Source organism: Ovis canadensis, chromosome 5 (genome assembly GCF_042477335.2).
Source record: "Ovis canadensis isolate MfBH-ARS-UI-01 breed Bighorn chromosome 5, ARS-UI_OviCan_v2, whole genome shotgun sequence".
Lineage (NCBI taxonomy): Eukaryota > Metazoa > Chordata > Mammalia > Artiodactyla > Bovidae > Ovis > Ovis canadensis.
The window spans coordinates 70,179,952-70,199,124 of NC_091249.1; the positions used below are offsets into that span (position 1 = coordinate 70,179,952).

The 19,173-nt window shown below is 35.3% G+C and overlaps 1 protein-coding gene across 4 annotated transcripts in view; it reads left to right on the forward strand.

Moving 5' to 3' along the window:
* The window catches only part of RBM27 (RNA binding motif protein 27), a 59,410-nt gene that overhangs the window by 18,105 nt on the left and 22,132 nt on the right, over window positions 1–19,173 (forward strand). The window contains exons 4-10 of one of the 4 annotated variants that reach the window (XM_069592330.1): window positions 82–173; window positions 842–1,035; window positions 1,961–2,224; window positions 3,701–3,994; window positions 8,038–8,172; window positions 15,257–15,421; window positions 17,304–17,453. In XM_069592330.1, the coding sequence (XP_069448431.1) occupies window positions 82–173; window positions 842–1,035; window positions 1,961–2,224; window positions 3,701–3,994; window positions 8,038–8,172; window positions 15,257–15,421; window positions 17,304–17,453 (1,294 nt within the window). The remainder of the gene's footprint in view (window positions 1–81; window positions 174–841; window positions 1,036–1,960; window positions 2,225–3,700; window positions 3,995–8,037; window positions 8,173–15,256; window positions 15,422–17,303; window positions 17,454–19,173) is intronic. The other 3 variants (XM_069592331.1, XM_069592332.1, XM_069592333.1) reach the window with 3 other exon arrangements.

Here is a 19,173-nt window from a genome sequence, read left to right on the forward strand (position 1 = left end):
GGCCAGAAGAATTTATCAAGTGGATGTGTTTTATAATTAATGGAAGAACTGTTCTTATTTCTAACGAATATTTTCATGTAGGTGTTTCAGGAGCCAGCAGAGGAAGAACGAGATGGCAGAAAAAAGAAATACCCTAGTCCCCAGAAGACTCGTTCAGAATCTAGTGAACGAAGGTTTGTGTTTATCTTTAATTAGGAAAATATTGATAACTCACTTTTCAGTTACCTTATAAGGACATTAGCAGGATTTTTGACATATGCTCTACTCCTTTCATTGTAAAATGATTAGAGAAGTAATTTTTTTTTTCCATTCCCTGTGTTTTTTGTCTTTGTCATACTTTCTCTTCCTTTTATAAACAATAATCATTATCTGCTTTCCCCAGGAGCTCAGGGGTGGGAGCAGTCTCCTTAGAGAATATTAATGAAATGTTCCATTTGGTTAGGGGTGCTCAGTATTAAAATTGTCCATAGCATTTTATATTACAAGTAGTGCAATTTATATGTTGATTCGTCAGCCTACCATCAAAAAATTAGTTTTTGTTTAGGAACTCTTTGCTTTGAGCTTTTTGTCTTTTCTAGTTTTAAATATGTTTTTCCTTTTACCCCTCCCCATGCTTTGGATTCACCTCTTTTTTTCATTTCTCCCCACCCAGTATACTTGAAGAGAATGTTTTTTCTTTTTATGTAATGGATTAGAGGAATTACGCAGTGGTTTTACGGCTCTCTGGAAAAGCTTAGAAGTTACGAATTTTGATGAATCACAGAGGATAATTCATATTCCAGATTTGTTTTCTGTCTGGTTTCTGTAGTGTATCTATGGCTTTCATATCTGTATATTACAGGACACGGGAGAAGAAAAGAGAAGATGGCAAGTGGAGAGACTACGACCGGTACTATGAGCGGAATGAACTGTACCGTGAGAAGTATGACTGGAGAAGAGGCAGGAGTAAGAGCCGGAGTAAGAGCCGAGGCCTGAGTCGAAGTCGGAGTCGAAGCCGGGGGCGCAGCAAAGACCGGGATCCAAATAGGAGTGTTGGTGAGTCCAAGTGGCTTCCCCCTAAAACTCTACAGTTGCTTGTTTTCTTGTATCACAGGGGTGTCAGAACATCACTTTGATGGAAACATTGAAGGCAACAGGAGAAGGAGGCGGCAGAGGATGAAATGGTTGGATAGCATCACTGACTTAATGGATATGAATCTAAGCAAACTCCGGGATATAGTGAAGGACAGGCAAGCCTGGCATGCTGCAGTCAGTCCATGGGGTCACAAAGAGTCAGACATGACTTAGGGACTGAACACCAACAAGCAACCTTTAATATGTCTGAGCAATGTAAAAGCTGTAATTGTGTCACAAAAACTTGATTTTTGTTACAAAATCAGGGCTCTATTCTCAGGGTGGAGTCAAAGGAGTTTGAAGAAAAAGAAGCCATTTGTTCAGGTATCATAGGACATGTCTAAATTTAAGTCATTTTATATAATTGAAACACATGTCCTTTAATCAACAAAACTATTACTGGTGGGAGAGGGTTGCCTCTTTCCATACCCACACCCCCACCCCCTGCCTGAAAATAATTGATTTGCTTTAAGGTTGGCTAGAGTATTTAAAAAGAAAAAAATGGCAGTAGATTACTGAGATCCCAACCTCTGATATCCCAGGATATCAATTTGAAAGTCAGTTCTTAGCATTCTTACTAAGTCAGTAGAGAAACTGATCTTTCTTCATTATGTATTGATGTTGATGTTATAAAAATGATTTTATACAAGTTACTGGTGAAGATCCATCACATTGTTGATTTTCCTGGTTTTAGACTATAGTGATAATGAGAGCATTTTAAGATATGGACAGCTCAGTAAGTTTACTTCAGTATTCTCATCTTGCCTTTTCTGTGAGAAAATAAATATAGTTTAACAACATAGAAGTCTGGTCTTACTTGTTTCTTGTCTTTATTTTGTCTCCAAAGCAGAACATAGAGAAAGATCAAAGTTTAAGAGTGAAAGGAATGACTTGGAGAGCTCCTATGTGCCTGTGTCTGCACCAGCTCCAAACTCTTCTGAGCAGTATTCCTCGGGGGCACAGTCTATTCCCAGCACTGTTACTGTGATCGCACCTGCGCACCACTCTGAAAACACAACGGAGAGTTGGTCTAATTACTATAATAATCATAGCTCTTCCAATTCTTTTGGTCGAAACCCACCACCAAAGAGGCGATGCAGAGATTATGATGGTAAAAATTCTCTTTTATATTGTACCCCAGAGTACTAGTAAAGTAAATGTTGCTAGTAGTGCATACCATTTCATTACAGTCTGGATGTTATTAAAAGGGATGAGTGAGGAGGAGAATCTCTTTTGGCATATGCTTCTTTACTTGTTGGACATAATAGTTTGGTTCTTGTTAACATAGTGTTCAGATTTGACCCTTTAATTTATGTTTTGTTTTCCTCTTTACTTCCGACACTGTAATTACACTGCAAAATTTGGTAGACACTAGGAATTGTCATTTTTTTGTGTGCTGTTTGACCCTGGGGATTTGTTAAGCATGTATAATCTACTTACAGTTTTAACTTGCTAACTTTCCATTTGAATGAATGGATCGGTGTTATGTGTGCATTTATTTCAATTTTTTATTACGGGAATATTTTAAATATTCACAAAAATTCACAAGGTAATATAATTAATCCTAGTGTATCTGTGACCTCATATCAACAATTGTCAACTCATAGGCAGTCTTGTTTTCATGTATACTTCTACAGCTCCCAGGCCTGTATTATTTATAGCAAATGACTAGACATCATAACATTTTTTCTTTAAATAGAGAATGTATATATTTTTGCTTTTTACTTATTTTTAAGTAGGGAATAGAATCACATGATTCAGGCATTAACTCACCCTCACCCTGGTCTCCCAGCCCCAAAGATCTTCTCAAAGCCAATTTTATGCTGTCAGTTTCTTATGTATCTTTCCACTTAATCTATGCATGTGTACATAAAAACGTATTCTCCCCCAACTTCTTTTTAACATAAATGTTATTGTACTTTATACTATTTATACTTCATTCATACTATGCATTTTGTTTTTCTTTCACTTAACATTATTTCCTGGCAGTCATCCTATGTAAATATAGTAACTATAAAGAGCTTCTTCAGTATTTTTTTTTAATACTTCTTTGTATTCTCTGTGTACAAAAATGTGTTTAAACTTACTGATGACACTTTTGGGATGTTTCAGATGTTTTGCTGTTACAATTCTGCAGTGAATAACCTGGAACATAATACTCAGTTGAACAATTTAAAGTTTCAACTTAGAGCAAAAATGGTTGCTTTAGAATAATATGATGAAAGTAGATAGTTGAAAGTAGGTCATCTAATTCACGTTCCTTATTCTCTCTACCTTTGTTATTTAAAATATCTGAATTTTTATTATGAAACTCAATAGCAAATGAGTTAATCTGAGAGTGGTTGGTAGCCTGCTTTTGACCTGATTATTTGCTGTCTCAGTAAAGCATAGTGTCACAGTATGGCAAGTAGAGACTACACCTGTTCCTACCTCAGGAATATGCAATGGTAACAGAGTAACACTAAGAAGGCTTTAAATTCCTTGCAGAAAAAGCACTCCATAAATCAGATTGGTGGATGTTTCAGGGAATTGTTTGTTTGCTGAACTCTGTGTAGATCATAATGAAATTTATCTTTGATTCTTACAGAAAGAGGATTTTGTGTACTTGGTGACCTTTGTCAGTTTGATCATGGAAATGATCCTCTGGTTGTTGATGAAGTTGCTCTACCAAGCATGATTCCTTTCCCTCCACCTCCTCCTGGGCTTCCTCCTCCACCACCTCCTGGAATGTTAATGCCTCCAATGCCAGGCCCTGGCCCTGGCCCAGGCCCAGGCCCAGGCCCAGGCCCAGGCCCTGGCCCAGGCCCTGGCCACAGCATGAGACTTCCTGTTCCCCAAGGACATGGCCAGCCTCCACCTTCTGTTGTGCTTCCCATACCAAGTAAGTATATATATAGTTTCTTTAGTGAAGATTATTTAGAGGAACCCATCCCTTTCATGTAACTTGACACTAGATTTTAAGAATTTGAAAAATAAATTATTAATAGAATTTGGAATATATTCCCATAATTAAGATGTTCTTCCCTTTTTTCTACCCAGTGTCATATTGCATCATTTGTAGTACCTCCAAGTGTAAATTTTATTAGTAGTGCCCTAACCTATATTGACCTGTAGTCAAAATCTTGCTTGTTGATAGAAAGCCAGTGTTTTGAAGAGGTCAGAAAAAAAAAAGTATGCCAGTAGTTTAGTGAAAGTTCCATTTTTAAAGGGGAGAAGGAAATGGCAACCCACTCTAGTATTCTTGACTAGAGAATCCTGTGGACAGAGGAGCCTGGAGGGCTGCTGTCCATAGGGTCGCACCGAGTTAGACACGACTGAAGCGACTTAGCATGCATGCATGCGTTGGAGAAGGAAATGGCAACCCACTCCAGTATTCCTCCCTGGAGAATCCCAGGGACAGCGGGGCCTGGTGGGCTGCCAGCTGTGGGGTCACACAGAGTCTGACACGACTGAAGCAACTTAGGAGCAGCATCTGTAAAGAAAATCTCTTAGAGAATATTGAAATACACTTTAAAACATTTTATTATGGAACTTTTCTTGGTTTTTTTCTTCCAGTTATATTAATCTATATACATACAGCACTGTATAGTTTAAGGTGTACAGCATACTGATTTGATTTGTATACATCATGAAGTAATTATCATGGTAAGTTTAGTGATCATCCATCATCTCATATAGGTATAAAATTAAAGAAATAGTAAAAATAAATTTTATTTTTCTGATGATGAGATCTCTTAGGATTTACTGTTAACAATTTTCATATATAACATTGAGCAGTGTTAATTATATTTATCATGTTGTACATTATATCCCTAGTACTTATTTATCTTATAATTGGAAGTTTGTGTCTTTCGACTGCCTTCATCCAATTTCTCTTCCCCTTAATGGAAACTTTTGAATACACACAGATGTAGAATAATAATATTCCATGTTTCATCATCTAAATTCAGTGGTTAATATTCAGCTATTTTTGTCTCATTTATTCTTCTTGCCTGCCCCACACAATTTTTTTTACTTTTTTTCCCTGAAGTATTTTTTAGATATCAGAGCATTTCACCAGTATGTACTTCGGTATGAATCTCTTTACTGATAAAAGACTTCAAAAAAAAAAAAAGGGTCAATATGCTGTTATCAAATTCACCAAAATTAGGAGAAATATTTAAAAATGATCACTTAAAAAAAACAGTTGCTAGTTGAGCTAAACAGAAATAAGACTGAATTTTTAAAATATAACTGAGAAAATTCTGCAGCAGTCATTTTACATGTGTCAGTTCAGTTCAGTCGCTCAGTCGTGTCCTACTCTTTGTGACCCCACGGACTGCAGTACACCAGGCTTCCCTGTCCATCACTGGCTCCTGAAGCTTACTCAAACTCACGTCCGTCGAGTCCGTGATGCCATCCAACCATCCCATCCTCTGTTGTTCCCTTTGCCTCCCGCCTCCAATCTTTCCCAGCATCAGGGTCTTTTCACATGAGTCAGTTCTTCGCATCAGGTGGCCAAAGTATTGGAGTTTCAGCTTCAGCATCTGTCCTTCCAATGCATATTCAGGACTGATCTCCTTTAGGATGGACTGGTTGGATCTCCTTGCAGTCCAAGGGACTCTCAAGAGTCTTCTCCAACACCACAGTTCAAAAACATCAATTCTTTGGTGCTCAGCTTTCTTTATAGTCCAACTCTCACATGCATACATGACTACTGAAAAAACCGTAGCTTTGATTAGACGGACCTTTGTTGGCAAAGTAATGTCTCTGTTCTTTAATATGCTGTCTAGGTTGGTCATAACTTTTCTTCCAAGGAGCAAGTGTCTTTTAATTTCATGGCTGCAGACACCATCTGTAGTGATTTTGAAGCCCCCCAAAATAGTCTGTCCCGGTTTTCACTGTTTCCCCATCTGTTTGCCATGAAGTGATGGGACCGGATGCCATGATCTTCGTTTTCTGAATGTTGAGCTTTAAGCCAACTTTTTACTCTCCTCTTTCACTTTCATCAAGAGGCTCTTTAGTTCTTCTTGACTTTCTGCCATAAGGGTGGTGTCATCTGCATATCTGAGGTTATTGATATTTCTCCCGGCAATCTTGATTCCAGCTTTTGCTTCCTCCAACCTAGCGTTTCTCATGATGTACTCAGCATATAAGTTAAATAATCAGGGTGACAATATACAGCCTTGACGTGCTCCTTTTCCTATTTGGAACCAGTCTGTTGTTCCATGTCCAGTTCAAACTGTTGCTTCCTGACCTGCATACAGATTTCTCAGGAGGAGTGTAAGGTGGTCTGGTATTCCCATCTCTTTAAGAATTTCCCACAGTTTGTGGTGATCCACATAGTCAAAGGCTTTGGCATAGTCAATAAAGCAGAAATAGATGTTTTTCTGAAACTCTCTTGCTTTTTCGATAATCCAACAGATGTTGGCAATTTGATCTCTGGTTCCTCTGCCTTTTCTAAAATCAGCTTGAACATCTGGAAGTTCACTGTTCATGTACTGTTGAAGCTTGGCTTGGAGAATTTTGAGCATTACTTTACTAGCATGTGAGATGAGTGCAATAGTGCAGTAGTTTGAGCTTTCTTTGGCATTGCCTTTCTTTGGGATTGGCATGAAAACTGACCTTTTCCAGTCCTGTGGCCGCTGCTGAGTTTTTCAGATTTGCTGGCATGTTGAGTGAGGCACTTTCACAGCAGCATCTTTTAGGATTTGAAACAGCTCAACTGGAATTCCATCACCTCCACTAGCTTTGTTTGTAGATGCTTCCTAAGGCCCACTTGACTTCACATTCCAGGATATCTGTCTCTAGGTGAGTGATCATACCATTGTGATTTTTTTACATGTGTACAGAGGTATAAGAAAATACCTACCTGAAGACATTTAATGTTTTAAGAGTTGGCAAATTATTTGAAAAAATGGTTATCTTTCAGTTTATTTAAGTGGTACTTTTTCAATTCTTTTTAAAATTTTTAATTTTTAAAATTATTAAGGCTCACTGGAAGTTTCAAAAATAGTTTAACATGATACCATGTACCCGTTGCATAGCTTTCCTGCAGTAACATTCTTTATAGAACACATTTCGGTAAAACTGATGAAGGTTTGTATACATTTAACGCATAGATTTGGTCAACAGCAATATGGTTCTTTTCACAGTGGGTTGTGAGTATTTAATATTGTCACATAAATGGTATAATTGTGAAGCTCAAGTTGAGATTTAATTTCTCAGATAGAAAGGCATCTTTGATGTACAGAAATTCTCACAATAAAAGATCGTGGGGGAACATATCTGTGTAAAAGTTAAATCTAAGAGTGTTGTTTCCCCCTGAACACTTTGCCAAGAAAAATTTCAAGGAAACAAGTACCATCTAGCTTCTACAATTAGCACTTTACTATCCCCTGAAGAAGGGAATGGCTACCTACTCCAGTATTCTTGACTGAAGAATTCCATAGAGAGAGGTGCCTGGTGAGCTACAGTCCATGGGGTCGCCAAGAGTCAGACATGACTGAGTGATTCACACTTTCTTTTTCATGTTGTGTCATCATATATCTTTCCATCTCTCCATTTTTAGTTTTAATGCATTTCACAGTACATTGTAGACATCGATACACTGAAACATGTTTATCATTAACTTAAGAGTTCTATAGAACTTTATTATCACCCCAGAAAGTTTGTTCAAATCTCTTGGCCATTTTCTACTCCCAGCCTCCAGATGCAACCAGTTCTGCCCTTTTTCCACCCTATATTAGTCTATTACAGAACTAAAATGTCATTTAAATTAATAATGCTCTCATTGCTCAAGCCTGCTCATATCAAATTTCTTTATTCTGTTCTAAACCAAAGTAGGTATTTTATGTGTGAATATCCTTATTGTACCTGGTGTCGTGAGGGTTTTTATTATGTAGCAAACATTACTGCTCTAGCTCTCACTTTTGTTGTCTGTAGGACCACCCATAACACAGTCAAGCTTGATCAACAACCGTGACCAGCCTGGGACAAGTGCAGTGCCCAATCTTGCACCAGTAGGAGCAAGACTACCTCCTCCTTTACCCCAGAACCTCCTTTATACAGTGTCAGAACGTAAGTATACATTTGATTTATTAATAAAATTGTTAGAGCATAGAAAAGCCAGACGTTTTCTCAGAACATTTTAAAAAATACAGTTAATTTCTATTTTAAGGACTATTTATACAAAATTATACTTATGTGTACAGGGCAGTTTACTGTGTGGTTATGCTCTGTAACCCTATTTTAATTTTGTGTGATGATGGGAGAGAAGGACAAGGCCTTCTGTATTGGAGAAGTCTTCTGTGCTATAGTGTAGCAACATTCTTCTCCTAAAGAAGTTATATTTTGAAGCTTCTGTTCAAGAATTGCTCTTCTGATAGAATTTCCAAAGCCTAAGACTTACCTCCTAAGAGCATACAAAAGATCAGATAAAACACACCTAATTATTTAACTTGTAATGCTGAAACGAGCATAGCATCATTTAAACTATAGTATTTAGTGGTTAGACTGTCTTATAACATTGATGCTTAGCTGTAATGTTTTTCTTGAATCCTATGTTTTATGTTTCATAGTTTTTGTTACTGTTGTTTTTAGTTTACAGAGGCTTAAAAGAAAAATTTCTTTCTTCAGAAACCTAAAAATAAAGTAGTTGGTTGTTAAAACTGTCAGACTGTGAGAATTTCTTTACAGAGCTAGGTAACTTTATAGATAAATTCACCTTTTTTGTTACTGTGTTTATCATAAACATTTCTTAATCTCTGTCATGACCTAGGGAGGCAACTCAGGAAAGTAATTAAGCTTAGGTTCAAATTCTGGTTCCATCATTTATATCACTGTGACCTTAGGCAAGTTGCTTAACCTCTTTGTATACTAATTTCCTCTTTAGTAAAACAGAAATAATAGTAACATTACTCACTTCATAAAGGTTATTTTGGAGAAACATGTTATATGTTAATACATATAAAGCATCTAGAATAGTATCTGGCACCTTAAGCTATACATAAGGAATAGTTGTTATAGTTTTGTAGTTATCATTGTCTCCATAAATTTCAGCCTCTCTGATATCAAAACCTATTATTTTCCCCTAAGTCTCTATTACCTCCACAATCCCTGTCTGTCTTTGCTAATGTAAATAACACCCACCTAATCACCTAGAATTGAAAACCCTATCATGACTGACTCATTGCTTTGCTTTTTTATTTCTAGTTAATTGAAAAATTCTTCCTCCTTTTCTTTGATACATCCTTTTCTCTCTCCTCCTGCTATGGTTTCTGCCCTCATCCACACTTGAATCACTTCACATTTTCGATTATTGCTGCAATCTTTTTGACTCCAATATATTTTACCCCCACTTTCCCTCCACGTTACACCATATAATGCTGCTAAGCTAGTTTGCCTGAGAAAACCAACCATGACAGTCCCTTATGAGAATTCTTCAGTGCTACTGTTTCCTCCTATGTTCCGCTGTGCTTTCTCAAAACAGAAACCATATATGATAGTTAAATAATTAGCCATTTTGTTTTACTTTTAGTATCTCACAGTCTTCTAATTACTATAGTATCTTGTTACAATGCTTATTTTACTGCTCTCATTAATTATGGGCAATTTCAGACATACATAAAAATAAAGAAGGTAGTATAATAAACTCCCATGTTCCCATCACTCAGCTTCAACCGTTACCAATCTTGTTTCATCTTTCCCCTCCCTAAATCAGCTTTTAGCATTAGTTCTTAGTGCTTTTAGACTTGTAAATATGAAAAATGGGTTATTTATCTGAAAGTCTTTTGCAGATGACACATTTTCATATTGTTAAATTTAGCATTTTGACTCTTGATAAAAATTTCATTTTGTTTTTAATTTATTAAAAAATGTGGCAATTATGATTTATTTTAATATTGTTAAATTTAACATTGTGATTCCATTTGGATTTTTCCTCCAACATTAGATTTTATTTTCTACTTCAGATAATTTGGGCAAATGTATATCTAATTTTGTGGCACAAAATCCTGCTTTTTTTTTCAGCTTTTTAAAAAAAGTTTCTGTTGGAGTATAGTTGATTAACAGTGTAGTGCTAGTTTCACATGTACAGCAAAGCAAATCAGTTGCATTTATACATATATTCACTCTTTTTTTAGATCCTTTTCCTGTATAGGTCATTACAGAGAATTGGTTAGAATTCCTTGTGCTATATACTAGTTCCTTACTCGTTACCTGTTTTATATATAGTAGTGTGTATATGGCAATTCCAGTCTCCCAGTTTATCCTCCCTGTCCCATACTTCTCTTTTTCCCCCAGGTATTCATAGGTTTGTTTTCTATATCTGTGAGTATTTGTTTTGTAGATAAGTTCATTTGTACCATTGTTTTAGATTCCACATATAAGTGATAGCATATGATATTTGTCTTTCTCCAGCTCAGTTACTTAGTATGACAAAAGCTCCCTTTTGGTTTTAATGAAAAAATATTGTAAAAAAAATTGTAGTTAAAAAAAATCATCATTAATATTCACAGCATAGAAAATGTGTATAAGTGAAGAACAGCATATCATATGATAGTTGTGAAAATTTAATCAATAGGGACCCAGATAAACATAGAAAAATGAAATCTGGTATTTTAGAGGTAGGAATAGGGTCTATTCAATGCTTGGTTACTGGGAATATGAGTGAGAGATGATTTTTCTCCTAAGAAGCTAAAAATCTAATAGTGGGAAAGAAATATGTCAAAAATTACAAACTCACAAAAAACCAATTACAATGTATTTTGCTGTTAAAAATAAAGCAATAGAGTGCCTCAGAAATACATGTAACAAAGGAACTAATTCTGCCTGAACTAAAACCTTCATCTAGTCTAATTATCACTCAGTTTTGAAGAGGACAATTGAATGTTAAAAGGAGAAAAATAATTTCCCCACTGTAAAACTGTGTAGGGTATATTGGGCTCCTGGCAATGCTATTTAAAAGTGAATGGCAAGTATGGTTATAATTTAGGAAAACTATGAAATTTGTTTTTTGTTGAATGAAAATGTCACAGATACTCTGAAAAGGGTTTAAATAATGAAATGTAGTTGGAAGTGTATGGAAAAACACCTATTAAAAACAACTGTTTCCTTTGACATACTTAAGCATTTTTACCCAAATTCAGTCTCGCCAGTTCAGTGTATGGTTTTGGGGTTTGAGGTTTTGTTTTGCTTTGTTTTCACAGGACAGAACCATTTTAAAGTATATTCCTTTAAATTTGACTTGTTTCTTTTGCTTCTTTGAAGACGATGTAATAGAAATATTTTGTACCTGCTAAGCTCCTTGTATTGAGTGTGTGAAAGATTAGTAGTAAAATATAACAGCCTAAAGATTGATTCTTAGGTTGAAGGCAGTTGTCAGTCTTCAGGTGAATTTACATAAATTACTTTTATCTTTCAGAGAATATATTTCCTATTAGCTGTATAAGATTATTAGAGCATATTCTTAAACTTGAGATGCCTCATTTGATTCTGTGAAGTACATAACATTTTTCTGTGCACAGTCACAGATTTTGATGTCTAGAAAAGTCAGTCTCCGATAGAGTTGTATATTATCTAGACTTTCTCTCCCCTCGTGTGTTACTTGGATTTGTTTTGCATTAGTTGTCATATTGCCCATTTCAAATAATGTCTGATAAATATCACATAAAGGTATTCATCCTAAGAAATACTTAAATGTCATTGGGATGCAGTTAGTAAATAAACTTTCATCCATTCTGTTAAGTATTGAGTTCCTACTATGTGCTAGGCACCATTTAGGCCCTAGAACTTTAAAAGGTATGCCAGGGACCTTGGATTCTAATAGAGAAGACACATAATAAATATGGTCAATAATTGGAAGATATAGCTTTCTATTTTCTTCTGATTGAGCTTTCAGTTTAAAACTCATCTTAAGACTTTTTTTTTTCCCTTATGAATATTCTTAAAGACAAAGTCAGGAGAATTACAAAGAGTAGCTAAAATTTTAGTTTGAATAAAGACTGTCTTCAGAAGACTAGAGTTAACATTGTGTGTGTGTGTTAGTTGCTCATCTGACTCTAGAGAATGAAAATATTGCTATCAGTCAGACATGTAAGATATATGAATGACTTACAATAGGAGCATGAACTTAGGAGACTTGCATTTTTAAATTATTCAGTCACTCTACACTGATAAAAACTAAATTGAATCAGAATCTGAACAAGAATATATGCACACACCTATATTTATGTTTAACTGACTCACATTGCTGTACATCTGAAATTGGCACAGCAGTGTAAATCAAATATATTCCAATAAAAGTTTGAGAAAAAACTAAAGTGAATGAATCTAAATTGTGGCTGGCTTATCTTCACCATCATTATAACCAACTTGATTTTTAAAAACTTTTATTATGGAAAATTTCAAATATACCTAAGAGAGTAAACACTATAGTAATCTTCATTACTCAGTTGCTGGTTTCAACATTTATCAATATATTGATTAACCTTGCTTTATCTGTAACTCACTCCTGACTTGATTATTTAAAAACAAGTTCTAAACATACCATTTAATCTATAAATCTCTGAAAGATAAGGGATAAATACACACAATTACTATACTTTATCATAGTCCCAAAATATAACAGGTATTATTGTCAAGTATCTAATCAGTGCTTGTATTTCCCAGTTGTATCATAGACATTCCTTTATATCTGGTTCATTTGAAGCTGAATCCAAGCAAAGTTACACATTACATTTAGTTGAGAAGTTTCTTAAGCCTTTGAATCTATAACAATTTCTCCTACCTCTTTTTTTCCCCGTTGACACTTACTTGTTGAAGGAGCAGATAATTTGTCTTAAAGAATTTTTCCATAATCTAGACTTGGCATATCTTGCATCTGCTGGTGTCATTTAATGCATTCCTCTATCCCCTGTCTTTTCTGGAAATTGGAGATTTATCTGGATCTAGATTAATAGGGTCACATTTGGGGGTTTTTTCCTCCTTACTTTGCATGAATGTTTTACTGATGGGGTTTTGTACTTCCTACTGCAGTATATACCTGGTGTACAATATCAAGTTGTCTCCTTTCTGTGTTACAAATATTGATCACTGTGTACAGGTGTTTTCATCCTGATCCATCCTTTCAAAAAATTGCTGCTGGTTGTTTGTGATCCCTGCCCAGTTCTCTTTGCTTCATCTGGGGCTATAAAAGTGTGATACTCTAATTCTATGATTTCTTCTCCATTTATTGGCTGACAGTCTACAAAGTAGAACTTGGCAGTGTTCACCATTTGGTTAACCTGAAATGCACTTTTTACAGGAAAGACAGGATAAATGCTTCTGTCCTTTAATTTATCGGTTTTCAGAAAATGAGTTTGTTTCCAAGTATCTTCCAGAGGGACCCCTGTACTTTTTCTAAGTATCATTATGAACTCATGGATTTCTAATGTTTGGTATGTTTCACCCCATTGTGGCCTTTTTTGGTGTTCAGATTGGCTCTTATTTGACCATGGGAAGCCTCTTCATGTTGGCTTCTGTGGGTTGCTTTGTTGTATTTTTTACATGCTGTTGTTTGGTAGCCGTCTTGCTTCTGGAGCATTATACAAAGGTATACCAGACTCATCATACAAATTTTCTATCCAGACCTAGAATCAACCTTTTATCTAAGGAACTCTTTCTTTTTCACATAGTATTTAGAGACCTGAATAGATGTTAAAGAAAATCAGGCCTCATTTGAATAAACAGCCATCTTTCTGAAGTATAGGAATGCATATTCTTTGTCATTCATTTTAAAAAGGCATTGTACAAACTAGCCTTTTAGTTTCTCATTTACTTTGAGATAGTTATTAATTAAATATACATGCTATATGAAATGCTGTATCATAAATTTAACCTAGTCATATAAACTGAGATTGTACTTCCCATTTTTCTCTTTAGCACATGACTTCATTCTGCAAGGAATTCTCTGCAGTATATCATGCTTCAGCTATTTTCAGATCATTGAGGATATATTAGATTGCTTTTGCAATGTAATGATTGATCTTTTTTCATGTAAATTTTGAAAAGATTGGTGCTAAGCACACAATTATGTGGTCTGCTTATACAGTATGATTTGCCACCTTTTCTCCATGTATTGGAAAATATAGCATATCCATTTTCTTCTTTACATTTACTGTGAAATCAAGTGGTTACTTTTGACTTGTCTTATTAAAATGTATTAAAAGTCTTCTGGAATTTTTACAACTTCATAAGAATATCATATTAAGATCTAAATTCACTTTGTCTTGTGTCACATAGTGAATGTCTGACTTCAGATACAAAATATTGAGTAAATCTTAAAAATAGGTCCCACATGGAGTAGTAAATGGAAAAGATACTATTAAATAACCAACCAAAGAGAGGTTTTGCTCCTTGATACCTTGTCTTTTTTAATCTTGTTCTACAAAATTTGGCTTCATTGTTTCTGGCATTTTTGCATCTATGAATTCTAAATGTGCTTTCTTTCCAAAAGTGGTCCATAATATCTGAGATACTTTCATGTGTACAGTGGCTAGTCTGTTCATGTGGGATTTTTGTCCTCTTGTCTGTTTGTTGTCCACTTACTTACAGGATAGCAGATTTTCGCTGTCTTTATGTTTTTCTTTTGAACATTTCTTATTCTCCGTGAGAGTATGCTTGTGGTGGGTTTTTTTTTTTTTAATTCCTTTATTACATTTGTTTTTTCTGCTCCCAGATAGGGGAATAGTTTATGCATACCTGAAATTATATGAATTTGGGAGGAGTGTTTTTATTTTTTTTAATGGGTATGGCAGCTTTCATAACCACGTCTCCCTGGATATTAAACTACATGAATAATAGCCCAGGGCTCCTTTGTCAATAACTTGATATGGTTGATCAGTTTCTGGTAAGATCAGTGTGTAGTTATTCCATTTAAGATGATAAAAAACGGACATTATGCAGTCACACTACCTAATTCTTATCTTTCTTTATACCTCAGTGCATCCTACCCAGTTGCATGTCTGTTTCTTGAGTTAGAAGGAATCTTAATAGCATCTTTCTCAAGTACCATTCCCATTGGTGTACTTCCTCTGTTCTTGACTCAAGTCTCAGGAAGTAGATCACGACTTAAGAGAAGCTTGTGACTCCAACCCCAGCTGCCCTCCTGTTCTTTCCTCTGTAGGACAGCCCATGTACTCTCGTGAACATGGTGCTGCTGCATCTGAGCGACTTCAGCTGGGGACACCGCCTCCTCTGTTGGCAGCTCGTTTGGTGCCACCTCGAAACCTCATGGGATCCTCCATTGGGTACCATACCTCAGTCTCCAGCCCCACCCCTCTGGTCCCAGGTAAGCTTTGCTACAAATGGCCATCCACCTCTGATCTTTTGTACCATAAATTGGCCAGCCTAAGAGGTGACCTGGTATCCTGATCTGCTATCACAGATTCCCATTAAAGCTCCCAGGTGGTTTTGTTTTCTGTTTCTCTGCTCCTTCGGTTTGTCCCTAGTGCCCCTAGATGATTAGGCCTCCTGTGTGTCTGTCATCTCCGGTGTCCTTTGTATTTACTTTCTGTGCCTCGGTAACTAAGGTCATGCGAGTTCCTTGAACTAGTTTTTAATCCAGCAGATAGGAAGAGTATCTACTTGAATGTTTTCTAATCAGTTATATGTTACAAGAAAAGCTAGGTTAATTTTTCTCTAAAACAAAACAAAAACATGTGGTTTCTTGCTGATCATGGATAAACATGTGTTTTTTCCCCTCTGCCCCTGTTGTATGGAATGACAGTGTGTAATGATTTCTTGAAAACTCTTCCCTCCTATTGACATTTTTGAAGATATGTGGAGTGCTTTGAGGGTGTCTCATGAGGTTTTTAACATTTTTCACTTTGCCTTTAGATCTCAGTTCATCATAATTAACTAAAGAACCTTCAGTTTTCTTGGGGTTCTGTGTGATCCCAGGAATTATTAGAACAAGGCTATTTGACTACGTAGCTTCTTTAAAACTTTTTGCAGCCTTAATGTAGGAGATTTTTCTGTCAGGAGTACCAAATTGTATTAATCACTGGAAACTTTTCAATCATAATTTGCTGATCTTATACTCTGAATTACAGAACTGATGGGCTAATAATGTGAAAGGAACCTTATCTTGTAGCTAAAACCTAATATGAGCCACAAAGGAATTTTTCCATTAAGAAAAAAAAGAGATGCAAGGATTTATAAATGCATTTAAGAATCATTGTCTTCACTTCATCTTTGATTCTTTGTAGGATGCAGAGGATGTTTTGGAGATCAACACTTTCAGAATGTTTTTTCAATGCTTATAAAATATTTATTTAGCATTAGAATTTTAAAAATTAAATTTTTAGTAATTTCTCTGGTGGTCCATTGGTTCAGACTACATGCTTCCACTGCAGGAGCTTGGGGTCCATCCCTGGTTGGGAAATTAGGATCCCACATGCTGTGCAGAGAGTGGACAAAAGAAAAAAAAACAATTAAATATTCGGTTGTAGAGAAAATATAGAGAGGATGATAAAAATGTGTTGAGGCAGGTGGTAGTAAGATAATGATTACATTTGTAAATATAAAATTTAGCGTATTTAGCTGTTTGAAATACAACATTTAAAATATATTTTACATGTGAAATTGACTCTTCTCTCTAGTTTAAAGTGCAAATAGCCAGGGTCTTCCCCGGCCGTCCACTGCTTAAGATTTCTGCACTTCCTATGCTATGGGTGTGGGTTTGATCCCAGTTGGGGAACTAAGAGTCCACATGCTGTGTAGTGTGGCCAAAAAAAGAAATGCAGATAACCAAGTTAATAGATTTATTGTTTCTCTTCTAATTAAAAGAATACCTAGGAAGTGGTGAGACATGATTACAAAGGAAACTCAGTCATTTGTATATGGTGTTTGTATATGTGAACATTTCTGTTAAAAATGCGCAGTGAAGTTTTAATTATGTGATTATTATAGAGGACAAAAATGACATTAGGTAAATGAATCCAGAAACATATCCATAATTCAGAATGGATTTGCATGTCTGTATTTTGTGACTGGAGCATTTTTGTTTCTTTGATGCTCAGTAGGTTTTATCTATATACTCTTAATTCAGAGAGAAATATATGTGGGTTGATATAATTTTATTTGTTGAAGAAAATTCATTTTTGTGGTTATTTTATAATAAATTGTTTACTCTTGATTGTTACATGTTCTGTTGTTTTGTTTTCCCTCAGATACCTATGAACCTGATGGTTATAATCCAGAAGCTCCTAGTATTACCAGTTCTGGTAGATCTCAATATAGACAGTTTTTTTCAAGAACGCAGACACAGCGCCCAAACCTGATTGGCCTAACATCTGGAGATATGGATGCAAATCCAAGAGGTGATACTGCCTTTAACTTTTTGCCATACTAAATGTCATTTGGGCATGGCATTTCTGACCTCACTAAGGTCTAAAAATTCTTTATCTCTGAAGGGTGTTATGTAATGATCTCCCATAAATGTTTTTGAATATCTGTGTCCAAATGTTACTTTAAAGCTTTAAGCAGAATATATTTATTTTTAAGTAAAAATAATACTAATGTTGACTAATTGCTCTTTTTGTAGGACTTTAGGCTATTCCAGGCACTGTGCTGGATGTTAGAGATAGAAAGAGGACATGATCCCTCTTCCAGGAATAAAATCATTTAATGGCCTATTTTGTATTTTAAGAGCTATGCTTCATACTAATAACACAGAACTTAAAACACTGTCATAAAATTATTCTTTGACTCTTGTTAGTATTCATGATTATAACCGTATGTTAGGACTTTTATAAAGTATAACCACAAATCTTAAAAGATTAAATGTAAGTATTGCTTTTAATATGGGTTAATATCTCCACTCAAAACAAATTTGGTTAAAGAATTTGATGAGATTCCAGTTTCTTACTTATTATAGTCAGATTTCTGGTATTTAACTTCAATTTGAATGATTGCCCATGGGCCATCCTCATATTTTCCTAATTTAATTATCTGGTAGACATTTTTCTGTTCTTACCTTCTTATCCTGATTCTGTTTACTGTTCTTTACTTCCATTAATAGTATTATTGCCACTACAGGTTAACTCTACAAGACTAAACCAAATGCTTTTTAATATATTATTATCTCTCATGTATCTTACCACCAACTCCTTAAATGAGGTACTATTAATATTTTTACTCTCTTTTTACAGTTAAAGACACTCAGGCCAACTAAGAGAGGCTAGATTAATTAGCTCATTAATCTAATTCCAAAGAATAGGCTCTTTCTTTCTGTGCTATAATGCATATATTGTTACCAAATTAGTGGGAAGATATGGTTTCAGCCCCACAGTTGTTACTCTTTGCTATTAATTTTACTTTTGGTGGAGTTGCTAAAAGTCATGAAGAATACTCAGAATGTAACATGTGTAGTTTTGTGTTGGTATTTGCTTTTTTTGTTCAGCACACCTCTTTCTACTGACGACCTGTTGTAAGGTCAGTGTATTAATACAGTGTTGGGTTGGCGAAAGTTTGTTTGGGATTTTCCATAATATCTTATGGAAAAACCCAAACGAACTTTATGACCAACCCAATATTTTATTAGTCCTAACTACTGTGAATGAAATGTGTTAATTTATAATATTAGCTTTGAATTTTCCTTTCAGCTTTTAAGTTTGAATAATTTTGAAGCTACAAATGAGAAGTGCGATAAGCACCTAGATACTTTCACTTAGATTAACCAGTTGTTCACGTTTTGTCAGCTTTGGGCATGAATGCTCAGTTGTTTGCACTCCTCTCTCCCTTCCTCCCCTCTCCCTTTACATTTCTTTTCTTGAATCTCTTGAAAGTAAATTTTGGAGATTAGTCTACATCTGAGAAAAAGACACAGTACTATGTAAGCACAATATTGCCACACATAAGAAAATCGTAATTTCATAGTAGTATCCTATCCATGTGAACCTCTTGTTGAATCATGTAAGGAGATAAATATTCCACTCTGTTTATGGTCTAATAAATTTGATCACTTACCTAAAGCAGTAATTGTTTAGCTCTCTGTTGCAAAGTAAATAATTTGTAGAGTGGTACTTCGGCATGAGGTTA